At 38.3% G+C, this 17,204-nt stretch overlaps 1 protein-coding gene across 2 annotated transcripts in view; it reads left to right on the top strand.

Moving 5' to 3' along the window:
* Positions 1–17,204, top strand: part of Bmpr2 (bone morphogenetic protein receptor type 2) — a 120,924-nt gene that overhangs the window by 59,934 nt on the left and 43,786 nt on the right. For both annotated transcript variants that reach the window (XM_048344945.1, XM_048344944.1), the window contains exons 2-3: positions 1,318–1,488; positions 3,319–3,489. In XM_048344945.1, coding sequence (XP_048200902.1) covers positions 1,318–1,488; positions 3,319–3,489 — 342 coding nt within the window. The remainder of the gene's footprint in view (positions 1–1,317; positions 1,489–3,318; positions 3,490–17,204) is intronic.

Genomic DNA, 17,204 nt, shown 5'->3' with positions numbered 1-17,204 from the left:
AATTTTTTCCAAGTCTTTCCATTTCTTTACAAGAGAGGCAATGTCACTCTTTCTGATGGAAGCATAGAATTCCATTGTGTATATATATATTACATTTTCTTGATCCACTCATCCACTGAGGGGCATTGGGTTGATTCCATACCTTAGCTATGGTAAACAATGCTGCAGTGAACATGGTTGTGCTGGTGACTTTAGTGTGGTCTGGTTTGTATTCAATTGGGTAAATGCCCAGGGGTGGGATTACTGGGTCATATGGAAGCTCTATGTTTAATCTTTTGAGGAACCTCCATACTGTTTTCCAGAATGGTTGAAAAGTTTACATTCGAACTAGTAGTATAATAGGAGAGTTCCCTTTTTGGCCACATCCCTGCCAGCATCTGTTATTATTACTTTTCTTGATAATGGCCATTCTAACTGGGATGAGGTGGAATCCCAATGTTGTTTTGATTTGCATTTCTTGTTTTGTTTTGTTTTTTTTTCCAGTCCTGGGGCTTGAACTCAGGGTCCCTGGCTTCTTTTTGCTCAAGGCTAGCACTCTACCACTTGAGCCACGGTGCCACTTTTGGCTTTTTCTATATATTTGGTGCTGAGGAATAGAATCCAGGGCTTCATGTATACAAAGCAAGCACTTTACCACTAGGCCATATTCCCAGCCCCATTTGCATTTCTTTTTTTATGGTCAGAGATGTTGAACAATTTTTCATGTGTCCTCACATTTCTTCATGGCCATTCTTGCTTCTTCTGAGAAGTCTCTCTAAGTCTTTAGTCCATTTATTAATTGGGTTGTTGTTTCTTTGAGAGTTTATTTGTGGGGGGCTTAATTTTTTATCTCTAAGTATATTTTAGATATGAGGCCCTTGTCTGATGCATGCTGATAAAAATCTTCTCCCATTCTGTGGGCTTTCTGTTTATCTTGCTAGCTATGTCCTTTGCTACACAGAAACTCTTCAGTTTGATGCAAAGTTTCGACTTGTGCCTAGGAGACCTGGCATTTTCCTGCCCTTCCTGTAATATTTTCTTGGTATCTAGCTTGGATATTTTCTTTGATAATATTTTTTTCTTTGGACACAAAAGTTTGTTTAATAAGATGAGTAGTGGTGAGAATTTTGAGTGAAAAGGGATTGCTTTGGGAGATGAGGTTTTTAAAATTTACGTCTTGCTTATATGTTACAATTAATGAGTAGAAGAAAGCTGTTGAACAAATGAAAAGTTAAAAGTTTACTAAGCAAAGGTACTAAGAATTTGAAGGGCTTATTAGGAAAATTTGTGCTATTATGTAAATAAGATGGTTTTATATAATGTATTTCTTTATTTTAGCTTCCCAGAATCAAGAACGGCTATGTGCATTCAAAGACCCATATCAACAAGACCTTGGGATAGGTGAGAGTAGAATCTCTCATGAAAATGGAACAATATTATGCTCAAAAGGTAGCACTTGCTATGGCCTGTGGGAGAAATCAAAAGGAGACATAAATCTTGTAAAGCAAGGCGAGTAATACTATTTTTATAAATGGCTTTGTGTTTCATGTAATTGAAGTTTATCTAAAAAGAACAAGTAGATAGATTAAATCCATTACAGATAAATAGTAAAATTAAAAAATGTATATATACATTACACACATGTGTGTATTTATACACCTATAAGTCCCAAATTTGTAAAGGAAAATTGATTTTTTAGTCTTAAAACATTTTTCTTATGTTAATATACACTGAAATGAAGCTTGAAAAATATAGAAATCTACAAACAAATATACAACCTTATAATTTCATACTCTTTTTTTTTTTGGCCAGTCCTGGGCCTTGGACTCAGGGCCTGAGCACTGTCCCTGGCTTCTTCCTGCTCAAGGCCAGCACTCTGCCACCTGAGCCACAGCGCCACTTCTGGCCATTTTCCATATATGTGGTGCTGGGGAATCGAACCGAGAGTTTCATGTGTAGGAGGCAAGCACTCTTGCCACTAGGCCATATTCCCAGCAATAATTTCATACTCTTAAAAATATTTTTACAATCCATGCACCAGTGGCTATCCATGTCATCTTAAATACTTAGGGGAGCCAACCTGGGCAAACAGTTTACAAGACTCCTTCTTAACTGTTAGCTAGGTGTGGTTGTGCATGTCTCTTGTTCTAACTTAGTAGTTCAGGCTTTCAGGGTAGGAAAGGAGACTCTATCTAAAAAATAACCAGTATAATAAAGTCTGGAAATGGGCTAGCAAGTATGAGATTCTGAATTCAAACCCAATATTGAAGGAAAATTCATGATTATAATAAAGGAAGTTTTTTTTGCTGTAATTGTTTATCCCTTGATGTATGATTTCTATAGGCCTTTAATGTTTACGTGTGCATATATTTTTCAAATTTTATTCTGTATAGTTTCATATCCTTTTTCATATCCTAATGAAGAAAAAAAGGAATAAAAAGGGTATGAAATTATTTATACAGAATTACCATAATTTATCTAGTCTCCGAAAACATTTATAACCTGTGCACTGTGTTTCCCTGTACACCTTTATCACATTTTACTTACATATTATGGACATTATGCTTTTTCAGTCTTGGACTGTAATAGTGCTTTAGTGAACAACGTTGGATATATATCTTTGATTTTATCTGTTTACTTCTTTGAACTGGATTCATTGATATAGAGCTATTAGATTATAAACTAAGAGTATGTTGGGCCTGGGAATATGGCCTAGTGGCAACAGTGCTTGCCTCCTATACATGAGGCCCAGGGTTCTGTTCTCCAGCACCACATATATAGAAAATGGCCAGAAGTGGCACTGTGGCTCAAGTGGCAGAGTGCTAGCCTTGAGCAAAAAGAAGCCAGGGACAGTGCTCAGGCCCTGAGTCCAGGGCCCAGGACTGGCAAAAATAAATAAATAAAATAAAATAAGAGTATGTTAAAGCTCTGTATTTAAAAATGCATGGGGCTTTCCAAAAATACTGTCTTTTACATTCAGTTCATTATTGGATGAATTGTATATGTTATTGAGTCCTTGTTATGGCTGTACATTTTATTTTTAAAACCAAGAACAATTTAATTGAGCAAACAGTTAATTGCTTTAATAATTCTTAGTACAATGGTACAGTTAAGCCCTTCTTTTTTTTTTTTTTTGCAGTCATGGGGTTTGAATTAAAGTTAAACCTTTGTTGGTGCCTTTTTTTCCCATGATGTATCTGTTGATTTCTTTGCTGTTTTTAAAAATTGGTTTGGAAGATTATAACTTAGGTACCCTCGCTTTCTCATATTTATTGCAATTATTTGTTGTTTTCTTTATCATATTGTTTCTAACTTGTTTATGTTAATAATGGTTTATAGGATGTTGGTCTCACATTGGAGATCCCCAAGAATGTCACTATGAAGAATGTGTAGTAACTACCACTCCTCCCTCGATTCAGAATGGAACATACCGTTTTTGCTGCTGTAGCACAGATTTATGTAATGTCAACTTTACTGAGAATTTTCCACCGCCTGACACAACAACACTCAGTAAGTAACTTTTCTTTGTAATTCCTTTCTCCAGAGTTTTTGAAAATACAAAACAAATAAGCATTCAGGGCTGAAAGGTGTGAGAGGGAGAATTCTAGCAGTGTAAAATTATGATTAGCTAATACTCAAAATCCAATAGCTATACCAGGACTGGAAAGGTATCAGCATAGTACAAGATATATTTGACTCAAAATATAATACTCGGGCTGGGAATGTAGCTTAGTGGTAGAGTGCTTACCTACCATGCATGAAGCCCTGGGTTTGATTTCTCAGTACCACATAAGCAGAAAAAGCCGGGAGTGGCACTGTGGCTCAAGTGGTACAGTGCTAGCCTTGAGCAAAAGAAGCTCAGGGACAATGCCCAGGTCCTGATTACATGAGCCCAGGAGCCCTATGTTGCTAGACTCAGCAACATAGACCTTATCTCAAAAGCCAGAAAAGTATACATGTACTTAGTCTTCCCTTTATACTCACATTTGTAAGAATTTATCTGGAAGATACATCTTCAATAGTATGAAAATACACATATGGAGTTACTCATTGTATTATCACTTGTAATCACATAATAATGGAAACTACATGTTCAAGAATAGGCAATTAGTTTAAATGTTGTATGATACATACATATGTGGAAGTTTGTTTGTTTGTTTGCCAGTCCTGGGACTTGAACTCATGGCCTGGGCACTGTCCGTGAGCTTCTTTTGCTAAGGGACAGCACTCTACCACTTGAGCCACAGCACTGCTTCTGGCTTTTTCTGTTTATGTGGTACTAGGGAATGGAACCTGGGGCTTCATGAATGCTAGGTATGCACTCTACCACTAAGCCACATTCCCAGCCCCATGTATCGAGGTATTGACTACATTGCTATAAAAAAAGAAGTAAGCAACATGTTTATGAAATGACCTGGGTGGGGTACTTTTGCATAAGGCAGAAAGGAAATAAGAAAATATATGTATTTGCTTATCTCTAGAAAAGGAAACAAAGGATACACCAGAAAATAATGAAGTTGGACAGATAGGATTTGAAATCTAGTGACAGTTCTCTTTTTTTTTTTTTTTTTTTTTTTTGGCCAGTCCTGGGCCTTGGACTCAGGGCCTGAGCACTGTCCCTCGCTTCTTCCCGCTCAAGGCTAGCACTCTGCCACTTAAGCCACAGCGCCGCTTCTGGCCGTTTTCTGTATATGTGGTGCTGGGGAATCGAACCTAGGGCCTCGTGTATCCGAGGCAGGCACTCTTGCCACTAGGCTATATCCCCAGCCCCGACAATTCTCTTAGTATAGCTTTTAGTATGCAGTTTTTGGTTTTGTTATCATGCCACTAGCCACTATTTTTACATATACAAACAAAAAAGAAAATGAAATTATTAAGTATGGGAAGACTCATCACAAGGATGCAGGAGCCAGCTGAAGGAATGTCTACTGACTAAATCTGGGTCATTTTGGTCAAATGAGAACCCCAAATAATGTAATTCCTTAATATGGCAAAATCAAAGTTCATCAACATGAAACACCAGGAAGTAGGTGCCCAAAAGGGGTGGGGATAGAGTCAAGGGCAAAGAGATAGAAGAATGAAGAGAACAGAGGGAGACTGCAGTCAAGAATCCAATGTGTATCTTACAAAATCAAAAGTGAGGGAGGCGTGCATGGGGAAGGATGAGTGAGAATGTAAGGGGTGACACTGATCGTAATATATTGTATTCGTAAACTGCTTTGTTAAATGGCAAATGTTAAATGGTAATGAATTGTGAGAAAAAGAAAAAAAATAAAGAATTTATGAGTAGAATGTCAAGGACTAACAACTGATAAATATAATTGTGGCATAGTCACCAATTCTGCAGCCACCATACTAACACAGAATTATCAAAGGGTCCTAAATTGGAGGGCAATTTCAATGAGAAACCAGCACATTTGTGTGGCTTTAAACTATATCTCTAATATACTTACAAGGGAAAATTAATAATTATAAATAAGAGAATTTGGACAGCATCTTGACCAGGTCATCAAAATTTATTATCATTAATGAAAGCATTATTACTTGGAGGATGCATCACTACATTATAGTACTGTTTTCCAGCTAAGCCTGTAGTCAGTCATGAGAGATCACTAGACACATCCTAAATTAATACTGTTCTTTTACAATAGGGGAGTGGGTTATATAGTCTTCAAGACTGTCAATTATGCCGGCACTGGTGGCTCAAGCCTATAATTCTAGCTACTCAGGAGGCTGAGATCTCAGGATCACGGTTCAAGGCCAGCCTGGGCAGGAAAGTCTTACCTCCAACTAATCACAGAAAAAGCTGGTAGTGGAGCTGTGTGGCTCAGGTGGTAGAGAGCTAGCCTTGAGCAAAAAGTTGCTCTGGGGCAGTGCCCAAGCCCAGAGTTGGAGCCCCAGGACCAGCAAAAACAACAACAACAAAAAAAAGTCAAAGAAACATAGAAAAGATCTAGATTAAAGGAGGCTAAAAAAGATAAAAAGATTTGACAGCTAACTCATACATAATTGTCCTTTGTGGCAAAGTAAAAATATGATAAGTGGACATTACTGGGTCAATTGCTAAAATGGATGATTAGGGTTTCTCTAGGTAGTTTCTACCCACTGCGGGCCATTAACTTTAATTAGGAGATTGTATTGAATTAGGGACATTATTTTTCTTTAAACAAAAAAACAAGCTTGTTATTATTCACTTCTAGATCCAGTTAGATGAAAGATAAGAGGTGAGTGTGTAAATATATTAGCCTTAAAGATCTTTTTAAGCTTCATTATTTTCAGGTTGTAACCTATATCTTGGTTTACTGTAATTTTTTTAATACAAAAATAGGAGTATAACCATCTAATGCTATCCTAATAAAAAGGGAAAATATTTAAGTAAAGTGTTGTAATTTAGGAATATTTACACAATATATTTTGTTTTTCAAACAAAAATATTGAGTCCAATTGAATTTAGCAAACAAAATGAATATTAAGTTTTGCATGTCCCAAGAAAAATAACTCTTTTTTTTTCAAATTTTTATTATCAAACTGATGTACAGAGAAGTTACAGTTTCATATGTTAGGCATTGGATACATAACTTGTACTGTTTTGTTAGCTCATCCCTCATACCCTCCCTTCCTCCCTCCCCCTTTTCCTTTCCCCCCATGAGGTGTTCAGTTCACTTACACCAAACAGTTTTGCAAGTATTGTTTTTGTAGTTGTTTTTCTTTTTTTACCCTGTAATTGCTAAGTGTTTAATTTTCATGACATTAAAATAAAAAAATATTAAATTGGTGGTGATGCTTTTTTCCTCTTTTAAAAAATTGTACAAACCACAAATCACAGGGAGAAAATGTGAGGTAACTCTGGGAAATAGTATGTCTGTATTTTTGAATCTTTAAAGTAGGCATATATTTACTTCTGTAATTAAAGTAATGGCTGCTTATCCCTTTGAAAAACGTAGAAATATAGTGTAAGTTGAGCAAGAAAGCAGGTGCTTACTTAGTGCTAGCTGCTCAAGCCCACTGAGGTGGGAGGATCTCTTGAGTCCAGAAGTTTGAGAATAGCAGGACAAATTGCAAGACCTCATCTCCACAAAAGAAAAAGGAAAGTGACATAAGTAAAAAAGGAAAAATATAATCTCCAAACTCTACACTCAGGTGCAATCATAGTTAATTTCAAATGTTTTTTTGTAGTGCTTCTAATTTTGTGTAGTTGCATCAGTAATGATACATATTTTTGTATCTTTTTCATTAATGTAATATAGTATTTTCAAGATTATTATACTTTTTTTTTTATAATTTTTCCTTTTTTGGGAGGGTCGGTTATGGGGCTTGACCTTAGGGCCTGGGCATGGTCCCTGAGCTTTTTTGCTTAAGACTAGTGCTTTACCACTTTGAACCACAGCTCTGCTTCTGGTTTTTAGGTGGTTAATTGGAGGTAAGAGTCTCATGGCCTTTCCTGCTTGTGATGGTTTCAAACTGTGATTCTCCCATCTTAGCCTCCTGAATCACTAGGATTACAGGTGTGAGCCACTGTTGCCCAGCTGTAGTTGTTACTCTTAATAGCTATGTAATATTTCACATCAACTAGGTATTTTCCTTATTTGTTCCCATGTTTTTGGACATTTAGGCTATTTCCAGATTTTTTTTATTACAGTGTACATCTATGTAGATAAACAGTTATGTAAAAAATTATAATTCCTGGAATTAGAATTTCCATTTCCAGTGGTAAGAGTATTAAAGTTCCTCAGATATTATCAAATCACATTTGAAATGGTTGAAACAGTTCACACTTTCATCAATGACTTATGCGAGTACATGTTTTATTATATCTTTAAAAGAGTAGTAGTAGGGCTGGGAATATGGCCTAGTGCTCACTTTGTATACATGAAGCCCTGGGTTCGATTCCTCAGCACCACATATACAGAAAAAGCTGGAAGTGGCGCTGAGGTTCAAGTGGTAGAGTGCTAGCCTTGAGCAAAAAGAAGCCAGGAACAGTGCTCAGGCCCTGAGTTCAAGCCCCAGGACTGGCAACACACACACACACACACACACACACACACACACACACACACACACACAAAGAAGAGTAGTAGTAGTTGTTGTCAAATGAAACATTACTGGATGATTTTGAAAAGTTATTTTTCGAGTTTTTATTTTTCCATTCTGGTGCAGATAATAGGATAGGAAACCAGGGGCATATGCTTTCTAGGCAGGCATATGACCACTTGAGCCACTCTGCTAGCCCTTTTCTTGTGGTTATGTTTTGAGATAGGGCCTCATGTCTTATTTTATGTCTGAGTTACCTGGATTTCCATCCTCCTATTTACTTCCTCAAAACATTGAGATGAAGATGATGGGTGTCTGCCACTGTGCCTAGCCATTGATTGAGGTGGAATGTTGTGAGTATTTTTGCCCTGGTTGGCCTGAAATCACAGTCCTCTGATCACTGCTTCCTGAGTGTTAGTATTACAGGTTTGAGCCACAGTGACTGGCTTGTTTTTCCGTTTTTTATTAGTGAGACATGTTTTTGTTCTCTATTTTTAAAAAAATATTCCTAGCTCATTTATAATGATTGTTTCTATTTAAGTTCTTAAAATTTTCATTTAGATTACACATAATTATGGAGTACCAAGTGTTTTGGTGCATTTATTCTTTGTTTAGTGTTTAAAACAAATTGAGCATACCTATTTCTTTACTGATTACTTTTGAATAATGAAATGAACAAGCTTTGCAAAAAATGATTAATGAAAGTCATTTCAACTCTTCCTAGGAAATTTCTGTTGATGTAATTAGGAAGGCAGGTTCTACATTTTAAATAGTAGTAATCTAGTATGCATTTTGTTGATTGCAATTTTTTTAAATTCAATTTATTTATTAATTGAACACAAAATTTTTTGACAAGGTGTTGTGCAAAAACGGTACAGTTACATAGTAGGGCAGTATGTACATTTCTTGTGATATCTTACGCCCTGTTTTTCTGTCCCTTCTCTAGGTCAGGTAGACATATATACAGTATACAATGTATCAAGAACATATACAGTGGCCACGTGGCCAAGCCCAAGAAAATTTGCCTAGGGCTTTAAATGTAATGTCGATATTAGACAATATGTCGACAGTAGTCTTATATGAATGTACATACATAGCTTTTGAGCTATTGTATTCCACTGAGAGGTCAATTTTTGACCTTTATATGTTGAGTAGTTGTTTGGTTTTAGTTACATACTGTTGGGTCGCTGCCCCAATCCTGTGGGAAATACCATTTGACAAGCAGTTTTTGGTTTCACAGACCTGGTCTCTACTGTCTCTCCATCTCCCTTTCTTAACAGTCATATATCAGGGAGATCATGCCCCTTTGTTTTCTGTGTGCTAGGCTTGTCTCACTCAACATTATTTGTTCGAGTTCTGACCATTTCCCTGCGAATAACAATATTTCACCATTCCTAATCGCTATGTAGTATTCCATTGTGTATAGGTACCATATTTTTTTGGATCCATTCATCTGTGGAGGGGCATCTGGGTTGTTTCCATATTTTGGCTATTGTGAATTGTGCCATGATAAACATGGAAGTACAAATGTCTTTTTGATATCTTGGGGTTTGCTGTTTAGGATAGATGCCTAGGAGTGGTATGGCTGGGTCATAGGGTAGGTCTATATTGAGCTTTTTGAGAAACCACCATACTGTTCTCCAAAGTGGTTATACTAATTTGCACTCCCACCAACAATGGAGAAGGGTTCCTCTTTCCCCGCACCCCCTCCAGCATTTGTTGTTTCCTGAGTTCAGAGTATAGGCCATTCTAACTGGGGTGAGGTGGTATCTCAGGGTTGTTTTTATTTGCATTTCCTTTACTACCAGGGATGTTGAACATTTCCTCATATGTTTCTTTGCCATTTTTTTTTTATTCTCTTGTGAAGTCTCTCTTTAGCTCCTTTGCCCATTTCCTAATTGGTTTATTGGGCTTGGAGGGGCTTAGTTTTTTGAGTTCTCTGTAGATAACAGATATCAGGCCTTTGTCTGTTGCTGTGCTGGTAAAGATCCTTTCCCATATGGTTGTCTGTCTTTCTGTTTTGGTGGCTATGTCCTTAGCTGTGCAGAAACTTTTTAATTTGAGTAGTCCCATTTGTCGAGTCTCTCCCCTATTTTTTGTGCCCCTGGGACTCTATTCAGGAAGTTCCTTCCTGTGCCTATAAGTTCTAGCATCTTTCCTACTCTGTCTTTCAGTAGTTTCAAGGATTCAGGTCTGATATTGAGGTCCTTGATCCATTTTGAGTTGATCTTGGTGCTTGGTGATAGGCTTGGGTCTACTTTGAGTTTTCTGCATATGGCTGCCCAGTTCTCCTAGCACCAGTAGTTGAAGAGGCTATGTTTATTCCATTGTATGTCTTTAGCTCCTTTGTCGAATATCAGCTGACTGTAAGAGTGCGGTTTTATTTCTGGATCTTCAATTCTAATCCATTGGTCTTGCGATTTGTTTTTATACCAATACCAGGCTGTTTTTGTTATTATGGCCCTGTAGTAGAGCTTGAAGTCTGGTATTGTGATACCTTGATTGCAAAATGTTTGAACCACAGCTCTTCCTACTGAATATCCTTAATATTTTCAGAAGTTTAATGCTCATTTTATGATATGAAAATTATATTTTAATTGAAGTGTTAAAAGATTATTAAATCTTCTGAGGATAATATTAATTGAAACATTAGCTTAATATTTTACATATCATTTTTATGATAGATGATAAAGCCTTGGTTTTGCAAACTGTTTTATATTTTCAGGATCTTATTGTGCCTATAAAGATCTTTTCATATGTCATCTTGATTTTAAGGTAGTTTAGTAGGAAGTGTCTTTCTCTATCCAAGTTCACTTACAGCTTTAATAGCCTTTTTTCTTTTTCTTTTTTTTGCCAGTCTTGGGGCTTGAACCCAGGGCCTGAGAAATGTCCCTGGCTTCTTTTTGCTCAAGAGTAGCACTCTACCACTTAAGCCACAGTGCTACTTCTGCCTTTTTCTGTATATGTGGTACTGAGGAATTGAACCCAGGGCTTCATGCATGTTAGGCAAACACTCTACCACTAGGCCATATTCTCAGCCCTTAAATAGCTTCTTTTAACTTCTTGACTGTTCTATTATTGGTAGACAGTAAGTGTCCATGACTAAGCTCCCAACAAATACTTTTTTAAAAACATTTAAGCTGAGTGCTGGTGGTTGACACCTGTAACCCTAGCTACTCAGGAGGCTGAAATCTGAGGATCGCAGACAGGAAAAGATGGACAGTCAAGTTGCAGACTTTCTAGTCAGGCAAGTCTTAAAAGATTCCTAGGGGCTGGGGATATGGCCTAGTGGCAAGAGTGCTTGCCTCGTATACATGAGGCCCTGGGTTCGATTCCCCAGCACCACATATACAGAAAATGGCCAGAAGTGGCGCTGTGGCTCAAGTGGCAGAGTGCTAGCCTTGAGCAAAAGGAAGCCAGGGACAGTGCTCAGGCCCTGAGTCCAAGGCCCAGGACTGGCCCAAAAAAAAAAAAAAAAAAAAAAAAAAAAAGATTCCTATCTTGGGGCCTTTATTGCTACGGGCCATTCTTGAACAGTGTTTTTCCTATGCCTTCCTTACAGCTGGAACTATTTATTGGCTATGCCATCACTGCCTGACTTTCTTGTTGAGATGGAGTCTCAATAACCCTTTGCTTGGGCTTTTCTTGAATGGCAACCCTCTCCATCTCCACCTTACAAGTAGACAGGATTACAGGTGTGAAAAAGTGTGCCTTTAAGAATGTGCTGGGGGCTGGGGATATGGCCTAGTGGCAAGAGTACTCGCCTCGTATACATGAAGCCCTGGGTTCGATTCCCCAGCACCACATATATAGAAAAGGCCAGAAGTGGCGCTGTGGCTCAAGCGGCAGAGTGCTAGCCTTGAGCGGGAAGAAGCCAGGGACAGTGCTCAGGCCCTGAGTCCAAGGCCCAGGACTGGCCAAAAAAAAAAAAAAAAAAAAAAAGAATGTGCTGGGGGGCTGGGAATATGGCCTAGTGGCAAGAGTACTCGCCTCGTATACATGAAGCCCTGGGTTCGATTCCCCAGCACCACATATATAGAAAAGGCCAGAAGTGGCGCTGTGGCTCAAGTGGCAGAGTGCTAGCCTTGAGCAGAAAGAAGCCAGGGATAGTGCTCAGGCCCTGAGTCTTTATGCCTGAGGGCATAAAGAAATCTCTATACTAGCCATCTCACCGGTTTTTAACTGTGTTTAAAACATTTGGCAGAATGAGAAGTCTACTAATGTATGTGTGTGTGCGCGTGTGTGCATGCACGCACATGCATGCGCACCAATTCTAGGTCTTGAACTCAGGACCTGGGCACCATGTCCAAGCTGTTTTTGCTCAAGGCTAGTGCTCTAACACTTGAGCCACACCTCTACTTCCAGCTTTGTGATGACTAATTGGAAGTACGAGTCTCATAGGCTTTCCTGCCCAAGCTGGCTTTGAACTGTGATCTTCAAATAGCAGCCTTCTAAGTCAGGATTACACTCTGCCAGTGGCGGACTGTTAATGTTGTGGGTTTGATTTTTTTTAAGGGATTAATTCAGTATGTTTTAAAATAGTTATCAAAAATTTATGTTTATGTTGGGAAGATGTGAATATTGCTATACCCTACTCAGAACATAGATTCTATTCAGATTATATATCACCTCTGACTTCTGGCTGGTAGATACTAGTTGCCTATTCACAAAACAAAAAAGTGAAAACACTTTCTTTTCTTTCAATTTCAGTAACTGCAGGGTAGTTTACAGGTTGTATTTTCTGTGGAGACTGGAAAAGAAAAGAAATCCAAAATCCATATCATTTATTTTGCTGTAACCTTTAGCAGTTTTAATCTGAGATTGCCATCGGAGTCCCGAAGTATATGTTTAATCAACAAACATTGGTAATTTTTCAAGACACAACTGGCTAGAGTTTTAGAGGGTTTGTAACTCCTGCTTCATGTGTTCTTGTTAAAGTCCATTGTTACTTTTTGGAGTTTTTCTCCTCTTCTGGTCTTTAAAGCATCATATTTGACTGCTTTTGTTACACAGGAACCTGGAAAATACATAGTGAATAGTTCTGTACCTCTTTGGCCAGTCCTGGGCCTTGGACTCAGGGCCTGAGCACTGTCCCTGGCTTCTTTTTTTTTTTTTTTTTTTTGCTCAAGGCTAGCACTCTGCCACTTGAGCCACAGCGCCACTTCTGGCCATTTTCTGTGCTGGGGAATCGAACCCAGGGCCTCATGTATATGAGGCAGGCACTCTTGCCACTAGGCCATATCCCCAGCCCAGTTCTGTACCTCTTTAGCACATAATTATAAGTAGACCTGGCTCTAGACAATTGTGGAAATCTGGCTCTAGACATTTGTGGAATTAAGGAAGGTTAGGTTCTTTTCTTCCATTGAGATCTTATTTTCTGAGCCTCTCCTTTACAATAGTCTCCCTGTGGTGTGCATAGTATTCTACTCTGAATCTGCTGGCTTTTTCTGGGGTCTATCCTCATTTTCTCCTTTTACATCTCCTGTTCTTCATCCTGTTTCCCTTTGTGCTTAAGACATTACTGGTGGATAACTTTTTTTTTTTTTAGGCTAGTCCTGGGCCTTGAACTCAGGGCCTGAGCACTGTCCCTGGCTTCTTTTTGCTCAAGGCTAGCACTCTGCCACTTGAGCTACAGCGCCACTTCTGGCCGTTTTCTGTATATGTGGTGCTGGGGAATCGAACCCAGGGCCTCATGTATAGGAGGCAAGCTCTCTTGCCACTAGGCCATATCCCCAGCCCCGGGTGGTGGATAACTTTTTAACGAGTCCTTTTGCATATAATACATGCATTAAACGTAAGTTTCTGAAAGAATGTTATTCTAGGTGAGTGAAACCTAGTAGTGAAACTTTAATTCACTTTATCTGTTCTATATTTATGAGACAGACTGAGCAGCCTCTGTTCAGTAAAGAGAATTTAGTGATTTAATATGAAAATTAGCTGAACTAGTTTAATTAACAAATACAATTCTTTACTAGGCAAATAACACTTAAGCAAATTATCTACCGGGTGCTAGTGGCTTAACCTGTAATCTTATCTACTACTCAGCAGGCTGAGATCTGAGAATTGCAGTTCCAAGTCAGCCCAGGCAGGAAAGTCCTTGAGACTCTTTTATCTCCAATTAATCACAGAAAAAGCTGAAAGTGCCACTGTGGCTCAAGTGGTACAATGTTAGCCTTGAGCAAAAGGAGCTCACGGACAACTTCCAGGACCACCCCCACCCCCCAAGAAAATCTTGACCATGCTTGATCAAAACCATGTGTGCTAAATCTGTGAATATGGTGAGCCTGTTATAATTTTGTAGTTTTTACTATTTCTGTGACAGCATCAAAGCAACTAAATAGATAAATAATGGGAAATGAAGCTGGCTGAAATACTTGCTAATTACTTAAAAAGGCAAAACAAAATGTTTTTATCTGTAACTAATGGCAATGATCATAGTGGTCAAAACCTGTAATCTGGGGCTGGGAATATGGCCTAGTAGCAAGAGTGCTTGCCTCATATACATGAAGCCCTGGGTTCAATTCCCCAGCACCACATATACAGAAAACGGCCAGAAGTGTCGCTGTGGCTCACGTGGCAGAGTGTTAGCCTTGAGCAAAAGAAGCCAGGGACAGTGCTCAGGACCTGAGTCCAAGTCCCAGGACTGGCAAAAACAAAACACACACACACACACACACACACACACACACACACACACACACACACACACACACTATAATCCTAGAACTTGGGAATCAGAAAGAGGAAGATCAGCAATTGCAAGGCTAGCTTGTGCTCCATAGTAAGTTCTAGTGCAGCCTAGGTTCCATAAGGAGACCCTTTGTCAAAAACAAGACATAAAACAACAAAAAAACTATTAGTGTGGAAGGAACAAACAAAAGAGATAAGGGAAGTTTGTATCCTCTGAGAAATTATTTATTCTTTAATACAGTAATATAACAAAGATCCTAGTGTAGTGGCACATGCTTTCAATTCCAATACTCTGGAGATGGAGGGCAGCCTGGTTTATGTACCTATTATTATTACTTAAGCCATTTGAAAATATGGCACATCATTTTTCAAATCTAAAAAGTTTGACAATCATACATATTATCAGCTTATATCCAGGCTTCATCCAGAAGGGATTTTGTTTCCCTCTAAAATAGGATATAATAAATTATATTCCATTCACATATTACATTTGATTGTCTTTTTTTTCCTATGGAAAAATAATTTATTTTTAAAAGTTATTTCCCAGGAAACTGACTTCTAAGGAGTCCAATTTGTCAATTTTTTAACTGTACTAGTACTAAGACTTGAACTCAGAGTCTGGCACTCTTGTGTGGCATTTGCTCAAGGGTGGCACTCTGTCATTTGAGCCACCACTCCACTTCTGGCTTTTTGCTGGTTAATTTTGATATAGGAGGCTCTCAGATTTATTTATCTGGGCTGACTTCAGATGGTAATTCTCAGATTTCAGCCTCCCGAACAGCTAGGATTATATATGTGATCCACCATCACCCAGCTATCAGTTTTCTTATTTTTCATCCCTTGAAGTTTCTATATCTAGAGACTTGTTTTATTTGGTTAAGTGTTTTTGGCAAGAATAGTTATGAGTGGAAAGTAGAGGCGTGGCTCTGATGGTAGAGTGCCACCCTTTAGTGAGAAAGCCAAGTAAGAGCTCAAGGCCTTGAGTTCAAGCCCACTGTGAGTACACACACCAAAAGAATACTTATGAACAAAGCTGTACATGTAATATTGTATCACAGCCAAGAGACACATAATGTCAGTGAAAGTAGGAACTATCCAATCTCTTCACTGGAAAAGTACATTTTCCTTTTGCAATTAGTAAACCATCTTTGGTTGGTTAAGTACTTGAGCATACTAAAATAATTTTGTTCTTTAACAACCTATTAGCTTCTGCATGCCTTAGTTATCCTTCTTTGAACCTATTATTATATGGGTTATAAAATTTGTGATTTAAAGAATTTTGTTATTTTTTTCTCATTTGTTAATTGGCATTCTTATAATAAAAAAAGAACAATACACCTTTTCTTCTCACTTACAGTATTATTTGGATTCGTGAACCTTTATTTTAATACTGAAATTACTCTGAATTTGGTTATAGACACCCATTTAAGCAGGGTGCCTATGGCTACTCTTATAATCCTACTTACTCAGGGAGCTGAGATGTGGAGGATTGATGTTCTAACCCAGAATGGGCTGAAAAGTCTATGAGACTCCATCTCCAATTAACTAACAGAACAGTAGGCTGGAGGTGTGCTCAATTGATAAGTACCAGCCTGAGCAAACAAGCCAAGCAAGGGGAAGGTCTTGAGTTCAAACTGACAGCAGGAAAAAAAAAAAAAAAAGGTAGAAACATAAGTGTTTATCTTTGGATTTCATTATATCTTATTCCAAAAAAACAGCTGGGGTACTTTGTTTTAAGTTAATTTGATTAGTTTTTGTGATGTTAAAAATTAGTTCTGTAGCTAATAGTGGGTTTCCAGGCATTACTTAGACTCCCTTTCATTCTGAAGTACAGGGCAAATGCTCTGGCTGTGGGAGCCCAATAGTCTAGGTTCCAGTAAGCCAATTAAAGAGAAAGAGGAGGAGGAAATAGGAGGAAGAGGAGAGAGGAAAAAAAGAAAAGATTATTTAACCCAGCCGTGGGAGAAGGGAAAGTAAGCATTTTGGCCAGTCTTTGGAAAACTTAACATGATCTTTAGGTTTAAATAGAGGAAAAATTGGAGGGGGCAGCAGCAAGAGTTATGCATAATTAGTAATCTTAATTATGCAGCCCAAATGTGGTTTGATTGATCACCATCTCAGGCTTGGTGAGGCTAGAGTCCTGTCACAGTAGAAAAGGCTTTGCAGTCTGGGCAGTAGATTTGACTCTTACCAGTAGATGTTTATTGATCAGTTCTGTCCTTCCTAGAATCAAAGGTGAAACACAGGAGAAAAAAATCTGTAGAGCCAGAGGGGGGAAAAACTGAGTTAGGCCAGTGACTTGGTACCTTTATTTTGTTTGAAAGTTAATATGCCTGTGATTGTGAGAAAAACATTGGCAGGACCAAAATAATATATTCTAAGATGCCTGCTTTTAGAACGTTGAAAGTTAAATACAGATAGTCTCTCTCTCTCTCTCTCTCTCACACACACACACACACACACACACGTATATACTTGTGTCAGATTTTATATGGTCAATAGTG

The sequence above is a fragment of the Perognathus longimembris genome, chromosome 4 (assembly GCF_023159225.1).
Source record: "Perognathus longimembris pacificus isolate PPM17 chromosome 4, ASM2315922v1, whole genome shotgun sequence".
In the NCBI taxonomy this organism is placed as follows: Eukaryota; Metazoa; Chordata; class Mammalia; order Rodentia; family Heteromyidae; genus Perognathus; species Perognathus longimembris.
Note: the sequence above shows the minus strand (reverse complement) of the source record. Positions and strands in the feature narration are given on the sequence as shown.